We start from the raw sequence: 14,742 nt of genomic DNA, 5'->3' as shown, positions 1-14,742 counted from the left end.
GCTAATACCACTGTGTAAAGGTACTCTGTTACAGTACAAGTGCTAATACCACTGTGTAAAGGTACTCTGTTACAGTACAAGTGCTGATACCACTGTGTAGAGGTACTCTGTTACAGTACAAGTACTAATACCACTGTGTAAAGGTACTCTGTTACAGTACAAGTGCTAATACCACTGGTAAAGGTACTCTGTTACAGTACAAGTGCTAATACCACTGTGTAGAGGTACTCTGTTACAGTACAAGTACTAATACCACTGTGTAAAGGTACTCTGTTACAGTACAAGTGCTAATACCACTGTGTAGAGGCGAGAACTACTTCCACACTAGAAATATTTGTAAAGTATGTTACCAGAATAAAAGTACAAGTACCTCATGTGTGGTTACCTATACAGATACAACACTTTAATACAGAGTATTAAATAGTATGTTACTACTACTACTATACATCAACCATCAATAAATACTACCCACATTTAGAAGGCACTGAATTGTGTCGGCTGCAGTTACCTAACAATAAATAAGCCGACCAGATGGAAGTATTGATCGCTGGTATTAAAACTACAGAGAAGCAGGAAGTCGAGAACGTTTAATTCTGATCAGCTGTTCACACACACACACACACACACACACACACACACACACACACACAGACACACAGTGCGTCTCATTAGTGTGTACTGAGGACAAAGGAAGGGACTGTTTGTGATGTCACAGCCAGAGACAGAGACGTTCTGTGATACCAGTCATACAAAAACACAAGAAACTAGCCAGTGTGTGTACAAATACTGCAAAGAAACGTAAACTCACACAAGCTGGACGTTTCAAGAAGTACATAGAAGATCAGGACTACACTGAGCCTGGTTCACATAGAGGATCAGGACTACACTGAGCCTGGTTCACATAGAGGATCAGGACTACACTGAGCCTGGTTCACATAGAGGATCAGGACTAATCTAATTAACCATTAACTATCAAGCATCAAGTAGCCCTGATGGATCCAGCGTCGCTTTCTGTCAGTTTAAAACCCACAAAATCCGTCTCATGCAAATAAATGTTTGTCTGCAGTGAATCTTCCTCTAGAAGAATAAAGTGAAATATTTGTGGCACCTTCAGTCAGATTAAGACACATTTCACAACACGGACACACACACACTGACACATGCGCACACACACACGCAGCCTCCCTCAGTAGAAGAGAGTTTGAGACGCACCACAAACTGAAGAATGTGGAGTTTACATGGGCGTCTTTATTTGGCCTGAAAAAAACCTCAACCACACACACACAGAGACACACACAGACACACACACACAGAGACACACACACACACACACACACACACACACAGACACACACACACACACACAGAGACACACACACACAGACACACACACGCACAGACACACACACACACACACAGACACATACACGCACAGACACACACACACACACACACACACACACACACAGACACACACAGACACACACACACACACAGACACACTCGACTCGGCTCACAAGAAGCTCCCGTCTGTTTGCTCCTTCCTGTTTACACAAAATTCTGAAAGCGCGACAACATAAATAAACCACAGATGTGAAGCAGCACCGCAGTCACGTGCGCATCTGTAAACGGGGGGTTGTGATGGAGGCGTTGGGGGTGGGTGGAGGCGTTGGTGTGGTTAGGGTGGAGGCGTTGGGGGGGTTGGGTGGAGGTGTTGGGGGGGTTGGGGTGGAGGCGTTGGGGGGGTTGTGATGGAGGTGTTGGGGGGGTTGGGGGGGAGGCGTTGGGGGGGTTGTGATGGAGGTGTTGGGGGGTAGGGTGGAGGCGTTGGGGGGGTTGTGATGGAGGTGTTGGGGGGGTAGGGTGGAGGCGTTGGGGGGGTTGTGATGGAGGTGTTGGGGGGGTTGTGATTGAGGTGTTGGGGGGGTAGGGTGGAGGCGTTGGGGGGGATAGGGTGGAGGCATTGGGGGGTTAGGGTGGAGGCGTTGGCAGGGTTGGGGTGGAGGTGTTGGGGGGATAGGGTGGAGGTGTTGGGGGGGTAGGGTGGAGGTGTTGGGGGGGTTGTGATGGAGGTGTTGGGGGGGTAGGGTGGAGGCGTTGGGGGGGTTGTGATGGAGGTGTTGGGGGGGTAGGGTGGAGGCGTTGGGAGGGTTGGGGTGGAGGGTTACGGTGGAGGCGTTGGGGGGGTTGTGATGGAGGTGTTGGGGGGGTTGTGATTGAGGTGTTGGGGGGATAGGGTGGAGGCGTTGGGGGGGATAGGGTGGAGGCGCTGGGGGGGTTGGGGTGGAGGCGTTGGGGGGGTTGTGATGGAGGTGTTGGGGGGGTTATGATGGAGGTGTTGGGGGGGTAGGGTGGAGGCGTTGGGGGGGTTGGGGTGGAGGCATTGGGGGGTTAGGGTGGAGGCGTTGGGGGGTTGTGATGGAGGTGTTGGGGGGGTTGTGATGGAGGTGTTGGGGGGGTTAGGGTGGAGGCGTTGGGGGGGTAGGGTGGAGGCGTTGGGAGGGTTGGGGTGGAGGCATTGGGGGGGATAGGGTGGAGGTGTTGGGGGGGTGGGGTGGAGGCGTTGGGGGGGGTTGTGATGGAGGTGTTGGGGGGGTAGGGTGGAGGTGTTGGGGGGGTGGGGTGGAGGCGTTGGGGGGGATAGGGTGGAGGCGTTGGGGGGGTTAGGGTGGAGGCGTTGGGGGGGGTTGTGATGGAGGTGTTGGGGGGGTGGGGTGGAGGCGTTGGGGGGGTGGGGTGGAGGTGTTGGGGGGGTGGGGTGGAGGCGTTGGGGGGGATAGGGTGGAGGCGTTGGGGGGGTTAGGGTGGAGGCCTTGGTGGTGTCTTCTATCAACACATTCCGTCATGTTCACAGAACGTTTCCTGATGAACTTCTTCCTCTTCGCCCAAACAGCTCCATTAAAAACCCATCAGCGAGCCTCCTCCTCTTCATCACGCCGTCCTTCATCTCCACTGCGTCCCACGTCCTCCAGAGCACTTTGGATTCGTCCCAACAAACGGAACATTCTGGCCAGATGTTGTTTACCTTCTGACTGCTTCTCCTTCCTCTGAAGCGTTTCTTTGGACTTGTGAACATGTTCCCGTTGGCACGGCAACGTGAATGTGACCCTGAGAGAGCAGCGCCCTCTGCTGGTGCCCCCAAATGCCCGAACACCCACATATGGACCAACACGATGGATAATATTCACCTCCGTTCTGTTACTGTGAGACATCATCGTCACGTCTACGAGGAACAAGAGAAAAGAAGCTTCAGCTTTAGTTGATGTTTCTCATAAACGTGTTACTGACAAATGAAGCTGTTTTACTTCTCTAGCTGTTAACATGCAGAATTTACTGGAGATCTTTTAGTACTTTTCAACAGAGCTACCGGTGTTTTCCTGAGGGAGACGACATCATCTGGTCGGTGAAGACATTTTTTCCCCCTGCAGCTCGAATTTGATCATAATTCAACAATATCAACAGTATTAATGCTGGAAGTCAGTCATGGTGGAGGGGCGTGGCCTCTTTGAGTGACAGGTGTGTCGTCCGAGGCCTCAGCGACTTGTGGGTACGTGTCAGTTGCCTTGGTAACGGGAAGAGGAGGAACCAGGTCCATCTTGGGACTAAAAAAAAGCGTTTAAATAGAAACAAAGCGAAAAGCAGCAGCTCACCTGAGGACAGGTGATCGATTGGAACCTACTGGAGGTCTGAAGCCGACGCCCAGCGGCCATGTACTCGCCCTCTTTGATAACGTTGCATTCTGATTGGCTCACCTGAGACCCTGCGAGGCACAAAAAAGAAAAAAAGAATTTCCTCAATCCCTTCCTTCATTTCCTTCTTTCCTCTCTCTGCACCTCCTTCCTTTCCTCACTCTCTCATACGGTATTTCCTCCGTGTGTCAATCAAACCGCCGGCTCCGTCAGGTGCTTCCTACGCCCACAAGTAGACAAGTAGACATTATTAGATACAAACTCAAACAGTGGTAAGTCCAAAATAACACCAACATAACTAATTTAAGAGAGTCTCTGTGGAACGGCCCTGAAGCCTGGTGGTCCAGGAGGTCGTTACGGTGGAGATAAGATCTCACACACACACACACACGTGACATGAGGAGGTCTCACTCCGAACACAAAGAACAGACTCAATGTGTGATGTCAGCAGATGAACAGAGATATCTGAGGAGGTCTCACTCTCACCAGCTCTTTGTTCCTGTAGATGACGCTGGCGTCGGGCCGAGGAAGAACTCACGTTGGTTCTCCCCCTGAGGAAGAGTCACCGATCAGTTTTTGTCAGTCGGTCCCAGCAGACGTAACACACACTATCGCTGACCAACTGTCATGGCGCCGGGGTACAGAGGGAGCGCTGGGAGCTGCAGAGTTGGTGGTTTGAGTCCCGGCTGACGTCCCAAGTGAAAGTGTCCCTGAGCAAGACACCTGACCCCCAATTGCTCCCCGGGCAGAAATGTAACGTAAGTCTCTTTGGATGAAAGCGTCAGCTAGATGACCTGTGATGTGAAGTACGGTTCAGTTAAAACTCTTTAAAGGCATGTGAATATTTTTGATATAATTCTATGAAGCCAATGATTCGTCTCCTGAAGAGAGAATAAAGACTGTCTCGTGTACCGAGAGGTGGAACCAGGCGGGAAGAGGTGCCTGTATTGATCAGCGATCGGTTGTCTTACGTAGGCGGCGAAGAGACAGACTCCGAACATCTGCAGAGAGACAGAAGGAGACGCTGGGCCTGAGGACGAGAGACGCTGCTGGACAGAGGACACACAAAGGGACAGACAGGGGCATGTTACTCGTGACACACAGGGATCAATAGGGAGGGACCAACATGTCTAATCTCCAATTAAAATAACAGATTCTGTTCCAGTCAAACAAACTATGTACAACTATATTTATTTCTGTTATTTTTATTATGAAAAGGCAACGGGGAGACCGGATCTGGACTGAGGAGGACGTAGAGACGCCGTACGTGTCTTTGGTACAGACCTGTCAATCAGCGTGTAGCCACACAGCATGTGAAGCCCCCCAGCACCTTAGCGTGTGCAGTTAGCGTGTTGTCGCCGTGTGTGCGTGGGTTCTCTGCTCTGGGGGTTAAAGGTGACGTGTGCGGATGTGGGTGATGGTTGTGTGTCTGTGTGTGTGACTGGAGGCCAGCGGACGCCGTCCCTCCCCCATGCTGGCTGGGATTGAGTCCCAGTCATCTGACATTTTATTCTAAATTTACGCCAAATTGGTTCTTCGTAGTCTGTTTGACACAAACATCAATCGGTTTCCTTTAATGTTTTTTTAGTTTGAGGGAAACTCACCGAGGTCTCGATGCTGTGAAATAGTTTTTAAAGGATCCAACCAGTGCTGTTAGAAGCAAAAACACAGGTCAATTATTCATATTGTTCAGAATGCACTTTTTCATGGCTTTTCAAAATAAGGACCCAGAGTGATTTTAGGGGGCTTGAAGTTGATTTGCACCGTTTGGTAGTTTTTACCCTAAAATAAATACCACATTCCCTTATATGGAAATAACCGTCTGTATTCACAGGAAACTCTTCCCACCGTCTGCGGTTCACAGAACCTCAAACCGAAAAACTTCACGTCAAGGACGTCCAGGTGGGAGAACACCTGGTTCAAGATGGCCGCCGCCTTGGAAGAAGAAGAAACTGATTTTGCTTCATCAGAAAATAAATGATAACAAAGAAAAGTGAAAAGAACAGGTGTTCAAATACAAATTAACCTTAAAGCTCACCGTAAATCTTCCTCTCGTCCAACAGGAGGACTTCCCCGTACAATTCATCCCAGTTGCCACGGAAACAGGCCATCGCTACTCACGAGGATTTATACTGATTAAAAAGATGTTAGCTTCAGACAAAACAATCACAGAAGAACTGTTAAGTTAACTGCTTAAACAACAGTAGTAATAAATACTTTAAAATACATTTTCTCAGTTTCTCTGATGTCTGCTGTCCTTTTCTATTAAAAGTTGAAATATCGAAATATGGACAAAATGTCATTAATGAATTCATGGTTCATTTGTTACTAAGTTAGTTTTTTAATTTGGTTTTCCTAAAGGAGATCGGAAACAATTGCATTAAAATATTCAAAACAAATGAATTAATTAAAACAGGATTGAGCTTCACTGTTATTTTGTATGGTTAAAAAATAATTATTTACTGTCAAGATGGTGGAAATAAACGTGTTTGCTCCTCACCTGCTGATCATAAACTTTCCTTCGTCCTCTTACTGTTCTTCTCTCCTCTTCCTCTCTCGGGCTCTGTTGCTCTGTTGCCATGGAGACGGTCTCCTCGCCCCTCGATCCTCCTCTGACGTTCTCACTGAGGTTTCTTCCCTTTCTTCCCCATGAAGGGTTCTCATTGTTTGGGGAGTTTCCTGTGTTGATGTGAGGTTTTGGGGACAGAGGATGTCGTATGTGTACAGACTGTAAAGCCTCTGAGGCTAATTTGTAATTTGCGATTTTGGGCTCTACAAAATAAAATGAATTGAATTGAATATTTAACAAGAGCTGCATGACGTTGTTTGGGAGAAAAAATCAAGGTGAATTTCTAATACAATTTTCCACAGTTGTAAACTTTATTTTATTGTTTCACAGTTAGACAAAACGTTTGCTACAAAACATTTGAAACAGCTGATTTATGAACCAATAAATGTTTTCAGTATAAATGAGCTTGGTTTCGTGGTCCGATATCATTTTTTTGAATGGAAAACAGATTTCACTGTGATTCTCAATATCAAGGGAAAAAACTATGAAAGTGCAATTTTAAATTCTATTTTCAAAATAAAAGTCAGTAATTTGGTCAAAGTGACGAATAAAGTTCTATCATAACCTTCAAAATAAAATCCACTAGGAATGCACAACAGTAAATCTAAGTATTTCATAATAAAAGTATTTCACACAGACTCAACAGACAGCTTCCTCATCAACAACATAATCCACAGCTTGTGACAGCCTTAAAAATAAAAGCTAGTGAAAATAGGCCTTTCTTTCTGATGTCATCTTTAGAATAAATCTGAAATTTAAAAACAACACGTCACTGAAAGCCGCTGAGGTCTTGGTCTCTTTTCTGCCGTTTAATGTTTGAATAAAGCTTTACTTTGCCAGTGAACAAACAGTTTACAAACAGCAGCAATTCTGATGTTGTTTTCCTGTTTCACTAAATCAGTCAAAATAAAAGCCAGAGCTAACAGACAATATTAATACATCTTCAAAGTAAAAGCACACAGAAATACAATTATCGATTGAGGTCCAAACTGTCAAAACAGAGCAGATAACAATAATCAAAATATCTTCTTAATTCACATTTTATAGTTTCAGTTCATATCTGATAAATAAATTCAAGTATATATATATAATTCATGGTATTAAAATGAATAAATACAAATGTATAAAATTAATAAATTAATGATAATTATCAAAAACTAAATGAAAGCAGGTGATGAAGTCAATCTACTGTGACAGGTTGCTGAGGCTCCGATTGGTTGAAAGGAAATTACCCATGAAGCTCGGCACCTGCAGGCCCGTTACTATGGTGATTCCACCGCACCAAACCTGCAACACAGTTTAACTACAGTAAGTACAGCAACATTAGGAGTGTATAGTATTACTGGAGTGTGATATAGTACTCACTGTGAAGGCGGGGTTGATGTACTAGTACTACAGTGTTGTGTACTTGTACTCACTGTGAAGGCAGGAAGCAGCGGTTGGCTAAACTTTGTTTTGAAGGAGTGGACGAGGCGCCGTCGCTCCACGTCGATGAACGACAGGTCACCTGACACAAAGAGGAGGAGCCTTAACAAGCTGAAAGCGGCGGCCACTCGGCGTGAAGCGGAGTATTCGGTCGGTACCGTTGTCGTAATCGCAGTAGACTCCGATTCGCTGAGGCAGCGGCCAATCGAGCGCCTTGGCCTTGTTGTTGTGCTTCGCAGCCAGCGAGCTCTGCAGCCATTGGCTGGCGTGGAGGCACCACGAGCCGGCGCTCTTCCCCAGTTGGTCAAAGCGGCCCAGGCTGGCGCGATAGGCCACGCCTACACTGAACGACTTCCAGTCGGCGAGGGGGCGGAGCTCCCAGTAGTGACAGCCGGCGACCATCTCCATGTCACCTGAGAGACATAAAAAGCTCAAAACATTTGATTTCAAAGGCAGAATAAAATATCTGAGAATGTAAATACTAAATATTTACTAAATAAAAAGAGGCAAAGGACAACAGTCCGTTCCAACCTTCAAAATAAAAGTCTGAAATTTGATCTGACAATATTTGACTATGTCAAAATAAAACAAAGAAAACCAGACTGAAACTAATGCTGCGTTTAGTGTGTGCTTTGACTTGTGACCTTCAAAATAACAATTAATATAGTAATAAAATAACTGATAAAAATGTGTGTGTATTTTTAGTTAATGTTTAAGAATTAAGTAGCTGGGCGGGCAAAGGCAGGTGAAGGAGCGCACTCCACCCACACAGGCGGGTAGTTTTTATTGTTTTGAGCTAGAACTCTTACTTAAAGATAAATAATAAATCATAAAGAAAACAAAAACATTTTTAGGAAAAAGGAAAAAGTAAACTGGAGAAAGTGCACGTGATGGGTGGTGCAGCGCAGGGTGGGGTCAGCGGGCGGGGGGTGGAAGTACACTGTGAAGTACCCAGCACTGTGTACGATTCTCCGGCGAATCGGTCGCGTCCTGCTCGACTTCCCGCGCTCTTATTGGGCGACGGCGTGGCGCTGCGGCTGCTAACGAAACAAAACACAGGAAGTTAGAGGTGAAAATCACCTCCAGCCTCCCAGACAATAAAAGTGGGAAATTGGGGGGAAGCAGCCAATGAGGTCGTAGCAAAGCGATGATGCAGCAGAGAGAAGATGAAGAAATGCAAGTAAAACAACACAAAATGTAACTTTAGATTCATTTGAAATATGCACATAAACGTATGTATAGGTATTGAAAGTCATTTAAATTTCTACATGTTGAACCTGTTTGAAAAAATAACTAAATAACAAAAACACAAAACAAATTTTCAGTTAAACAATGTGACTAAATTCAAAAGTACAAACAGATCTGAAGATTTTATTGAGACTGAAATAAACGCTGAAGTGATCGGCCGCATGGAGTGAGGAATGGCGGATGGAAGTGACGCGGTGGTTGCTAGGCAACCTGTCAGCGATGTCTCTACCTGAGCGAGTCGGAGAGGACGCGGTACGGAGACTGAGGAAGGACAGAAAGGTCAAAACACACAAGCACAGCAGCAGAGCAGACAAAGCTCAAGCTCAGTTTTCTCTAAATGGACTTTAATAACTCGACATCATCGCCGACATCGCCCTCCCCCACCTGCTCTTGTTCTCTTTTCCCCTCAGCCGGGGGTCGTGACCTTTGACCCCCTGTGGCTCCCAGGTCACAGTGTCGCCCTGAACCTTCAGCTCAGCGTGCGCAGTCACCGCGTCGAAGCCGAAGTTAAACGCTGCAATGCGAGAAGGAGAAGAAGAAGAACCTGGTAATAATTTATGTGCTGGAGACAAATGAAACGTCGCCCCGTTGATTCTTGTGATCACCTCTAGTTTCCACGGCGACGGGCTCAGAGAATTCGCCGGCGGCCGCTTTGTTCTTCGCTCGGACTCGAACGACAACAAAGCGAGTATCAAACTTCAGACCTGAAACCAACAAAGTATTTCAACATTGTTTCAGTTTTATAGTCAACCGTTTGATTTCCACAATAAACGTTCACATTGTAATTTGTTTGTTAAATAAACTGATTTCAAAGGCCAGCGGCTCTGTGAGGCTACATGCTAAACGCTTTAGCTGATTAGCACAAAGCACCGCTGAGGCTGATGGGAATGTTGACCTCACCTGAGATGGTGACGCGTGTGTCACTGATGTCAAGTATTTTTTCCCAGCATGCATCTCCCGCCGCCCTCAGCGAGTTGTCCCGGTTGGTTTTCCGGTATTCAAGTTCGTAGCGTTCAATTCGTTCGCCGTCGCCCTCAGCCTCACCGGCAGGTTGCCAGGCAACAGTGATGTCATTGTCACAGACGACGCAACTGGAGACGTCGATCTGTGGAGCTCTGGGTACTGTAAACAACAACGATGTAAACAACAACAACGATGTCAACAACAAAGACACTTTAAATAGAAATAGCTTATAGTACAGTATACAGTATCACAGTATACATAATGTAAAGAATAAACAAACACGTAAACAATGATTTCATTATTGATTTAATTCATCAATAATGTAAATAATAGAAATACTGTAAACTAGAAAATTAAGGAAATCAAATCATTCCAGCAAAGAAACCACTGCTGTTGATGTATTTACCTTTTGATTATTATTAGGTATTTGGGAATAGGAGTGATAAATAAAAATCAAAAAAAATCCTTTAAAGGAAAACAGTAAGAAAATCTAAATAAAATATGACAAAAACATTTCATATAAAATGACAAATAATGAACTACCCCTAAGATGAAGGAGAAGGAGGAGGAGGAGGAACTAAAGAATTATCAAAAAATGACCTCCTAACCTCCTTCCCTAACCACCTTTCCTTGACCTCTGTGAAAAGGTCATGGGGTCAAGGAAAGACGTTATGTCTCCTGAACGGACCAATGACACGTCGCTATTTAAATATCGCTGCCGCAAGGAATTGTGGGACGGAATTATCTCCTTTACTTTGGTGAAGGACGCTCCAGTGGTTCCTTTGCTAAAGGAGCCAAGTAAGGAAGCATTGAGGCTCCTTTCCTTAGCACTAGAGAATCATGGAGCCACTACTTCACTTCCTTTCTCTCGGTGAGGAACCTTCCTGAGCAAAGAGGACGCTTCCAGTCCCACAAAGACTCACCAGGTAGGAAGTGAAGCCGTTGAAGCCCCGCCCTCTCCGCACTGAAGTCAACATTAAATTGCGACATGTTCTCCGACGCCACAGGACGAGTTGTCAGCCGGAACGCCGGAGCCATGGTTACCCTGGCAACAGGGGTTGCAGCGGGGTTAATTTATAGGTCTGAGCTTTGATCGAAGTGTTTTAAAGTTGGACTGGAAATCTAATTAAAATGTGACGAGAGCCGAACAATGAATGTAAACGTTATAATATATTTAAAAAACATTTATTTAACAAACCTTTCTTTGATTTGTTTTGCAGCCTGAAGAAGAAGAGATGAAAACATTTAAATACATCATTAGGTTAATTATTTTTTGTTAAAAGGAATTTGTAGTTAAAAGTTAGTAGCTTGTAAGTCTTTGTTTAGTAATGATTTTAGAGACAGGAAACTCAATCTACTTTTAGGAATTCTTCTTCGTTGGTGATCGTCAGCGTCTGATTTGCGAATTCGAGGAGTTCTTCACAGGAGAGCAGAGCCGCCCCCCCCTCCGCCATCTGCTTCTGAACAAGCAAAACATTCATGTTTTTAAATATTATAAAACACGTGAGATCAAAGCCAAAAAAACTATGAAAGAAAAGGTTTTTAATAAAAGAAGTGAGAACATGTGTGATGGAGCCATTGGGGACGTTTGTGTGTCCGGGTGGCCACAGGGGGCAGTGTGACCGCATGGGGGCAAATAGAATGTCTGCGTGAGCGAGTGAGGAACGGGATCTTCTCTCGCACTCTGCCGATCTGTCAGTACAATATGCGTTTACCTGAAGCCCCGCCTCCTTCCTCTGCTTCTCCTCTTTAATGGCATCACGAAGCGCCGCCCCCCTCTCCTCAAGGGTGGAGCTTAGGTGCTCAAGCTCCGCCTCTAGCTCTGTAGTCACCTTTAATGACTCCTCCTTGGACGGACAAAGTTTACAGGTCTTTTTATTCCAGATCTGTCTAAGCCCAACCCTCTGCTGCGTCTTAGCCAATCAGCTGCTGACCTGGAGTCCGGTGAGCGTGTTGTCCACTGCTTCCAGGAAGCTTTGGAGCTCTTCATTCTTATTGGCTAACGTGCTGATGATCCTGCACAGAGCTTCCTGTTTGACACACAGACACTTTTAGAAACAGGAATAAATAACCGTTTGCTTCCAGATGATGACGTGGTGCTACACCGTAGCGACCGCTGCCATGGTTACGCACGATGTACCAGTACTAGAAAGGTACCGCGGCACCTTTTACGTTGAAAACAATACGTTTTTTAATTTTTTTTTAGTACCGGTACTTTAAAAAAAGCAGCAATCACAGCGCGCTCAGTGCGCGTCACTCACAGCGAGTTATCAGGTATCATGGAGCAGACTGCAGATAGATACATACATGTAGTATGTACATGGAGCAGACTGCTGATAAGTTCATACATGTAGTATGTACATGGAGCAGACTGCTGATAAGTTCATACATGTAGTATGTACATGGAGCAGACTGCTGATAAGTTCATACATGTAGTATGTACATGGAGCAGACTGCTGATAAGTTCATACATGTAGTATGTACATGGAGCAGACTGCAGATAGATACATACATGTAGTATGTACATGGAGCAGACTGCAGATAGATACATACATGTAGTATGTACATGGAGCAGACTGCAGATAAGTACATACATGTAGTATGTATATGGAGCAGACTGCAGATAAGTACATACATGTAGTATGTACATGGAGCAGACTGCATATAAGTACATACATCTAGTATGTACATGGAGCAGACTGCAGATAGATACATACATGTAGTATGTACATGGAGCAGACTGCATATAAGTACATACATGTCGTATGTACATGGAGCAGACTGCAGATAGATACATACATGTAGTATGTACATGGAGCAGACTGCAGATAGATACATACATGTAGTATGTACATGGAGCAGACTGCAGATAAGTACATACATGTAGTATGTACATGGAGCAGACTGCAGATAAGTACATACATGTAGTATGTACATGGAGCAGACTGCTGATAAGTACATACATGTCGTATGTACATGGAGCAGACTGCAGATAGATACATACATGTAGTATGTACATGGAGCAGACTGCAGATAGATACATACATGTAGTATGTACATGGAGCAGACTGCTGATAAGTTCATACATGTAGTATGTACATGGAGCAGACTGCAGATAAGTTCATACATGTAGTATGTACATGGAGCAGACTGCTGATAAGTTCATACATGTAGTATGTACATGGAGCAGACTGCAGATAGATACATACATGTAGTATGTACATGGAGCAGACTGCATATAAGTACATACATGTAGTATGTACATGGAGCAGACTGCAGATAGATACATAAATGTAGTATGTACATGGAGCAGACTGCAGATAGATACATACATGTAGTATGTACATGGAGCAGACTGCAGATAAGTACATACATGTAGTATGTATATGGAGCAGACTGAAGATAAGTACATACATGTAGTATGTACATGGAGCAGACTGCAGATAAGTACATACATGTAGTATGTACATGGAGCAGACTGCATATAAGTACATACATGTAGTATGTACATGGAGCAGACTGCAGATAAGTACATACATGTAGTATGTACATGGAGCAGACTGCAGATAGATACATACATGTAGTATGTACATGGAGCAGACTGCATATAAGTACATACATGTAGTATGTACATGGAGCAGACTGCATATAGATACATACATGTAGTATGTACATGGAGCAGACTGCAGATAAGTACATACATGTAGTATGCAGCACTTAAATTGTACTTGTGACGTCACTCATCTATAGCAAATTGTAAATTCGCTTATTTGAGGAAATTGCACTTTCTTGTTTCTTGTTCTCCTGAGTTTGTACCCTATGGTTGAATGCACTTATTGTACGTCGCTTTGGATAAAAGCGTCAGCTAAATGACATGTAATGTAATGTAATGTAATGTAATGTACATGGACCAGACTGCTGATGATGAACAAGGTGCTCACAGTATCAAAGCCTGTGGTCAAACCAAGTGGTCATCATCTCCACCATGAAGGTCATCATCATCATCAGCTGAACCAGTAGTATTATGCTTTGAAGTACTGCAAGTAGTACGAGTATCATGTCATTGCAGTGTGTCAATGCTACTGGATATTCTAATAGAGACACGGGGGGGTCGAGTTACCAGAGACAGGCGGCTCTAGTTACCCGCAGAGAGAAAAACCCCTGAATGGTTCGTGAGGCCGTTTGAGGACCAGTAAACGAAACCATTCCGTGTGACCGTCACTCGACCAGAGTCTTATCGGCAAATCCCTCATTCAAAATGATGCTGACTCGACCAGAGAGAGAGGAGGACTTTAGCTGCTAACCGCTAGCTAATCCTCTCTCTCCTTCCTCCACGTGTTTCCTCGGGTCAGCTGACATGACACGTGATGTCATTGATCATCGATCGATCGATCGATCGGATTCTTACCTTCTGAGTGTCCATCATCTGAATAAGAGAGAGAGCGAGGGCGAGAGAGCGACGGAGAGGGGGAGGAATGACGCAGACCGGAAGTGGAGTCCGATACATGACAGCTGTTTCCGGTCTGAAGTGTCATAATAAGAGTCTTAGGGTGACATAACCAGATGTAAATATAATCCAAATGAGTGAGGTAGAAATCCTCTTTCATTATCTACATGAAATAAAGTAGATATTATAACAACACACGTGTACCGCACTCATGGAGGAATACGCGGTGGGAAGAGGGTTTGGGTTTTATATATATATATATATATATATATATATATATATATATAAATATAAATATTACACACACATCACTTATATCTATTTTTGATATTCAGTGTAGAATATTTTTCGGTTGCAGATTTTATATTTTCAGGTTCAAAACTGAATATTTTCACTTTTGT

At 44.7% G+C, this 14,742-nt stretch overlaps 1 protein-coding gene and 1 long non-coding RNA gene across 11 annotated transcripts; both read right to left on the bottom strand.

Moving 5' to 3' along the window:
- Nucleotides 1-2,776: 2,776 nt before the first annotated feature.
- Nucleotides 2,777-6,346, bottom strand: LOC144388273 (uncharacterized). 6 transcript variants are annotated; one of them, XR_013452595.1, is made up of 4 exons: nt 6,190-6,346; nt 5,728-5,821; nt 3,651-5,624; nt 2,777-3,223 (listed from the first exon to the last, which is right to left on the bottom strand). It is a non-coding gene; the product is annotated as an uncharacterized LOC144388273 (long non-coding RNA). The 6 variants fall into 6 exon arrangements; XR_013452596.1 differs by having other exon boundaries at nt 2,777-3,602; nt 3,680-5,624; XR_013452598.1 differs by having other exon boundaries at nt 2,777-4,738; nt 5,294-5,624.
- Nucleotides 6,347-6,547: 201 nt separating this feature from the next.
- fsd1l (fibronectin type III and SPRY domain containing 1-like) lies at nt 6,548-14,426 on the bottom strand. 5 transcript variants are annotated; one of them, XR_013452592.1, is made up of 15 exons: nt 14,303-14,426; nt 11,829-11,924; nt 11,610-11,741; nt 11,253-11,354; nt 11,093-11,115; nt 10,818-10,939; nt 9,832-10,053; nt 9,537-9,635; nt 9,316-9,445; nt 9,161-9,192; nt 8,635-8,723; nt 7,842-8,096; nt 7,677-7,765; nt 7,491-7,545; nt 6,548-7,247 (listed from the first exon to the last, which is right to left on the bottom strand). XR_013452592.1 is itself a non-coding variant. In XM_078088570.1 (14 exons), exons 1-14 carry the CDS (start codon nt 14,399-14,401, stop codon nt 7,156-7,158), a joined length of 1,605 nt encoding a protein of 534 aa, XP_077944696.1. In that variant the 5' UTR covers nt 14,402-14,426; the 3' UTR covers nt 6,548-7,155. The 5 variants fall into 5 exon arrangements, 3 of the variants coding, with proteins under 3 accessions (XP_077944696.1, XP_077944697.1, XP_040053358.2); XR_013452593.1 differs by having other exon boundaries at nt 8,635-8,720; XM_078088570.1 differs by lacking the exon at nt 9,161-9,192.
- Between the last annotated feature and the right edge of the window lie 316 nt (nt 14,427-14,742).

Source organism: Gasterosteus aculeatus, chromosome 14 (assembly GCF_964276395.1).
Source record: "Gasterosteus aculeatus chromosome 14, fGasAcu3.hap1.1, whole genome shotgun sequence".
Taxonomy (NCBI): domain Eukaryota; kingdom Metazoa; phylum Chordata; class Actinopteri; order Perciformes; family Gasterosteidae; genus Gasterosteus; species Gasterosteus aculeatus.
The sequence above is the reverse complement of the archived record's forward strand: the minus strand, read 5'-3'. Positions and strand labels throughout refer to the sequence as shown.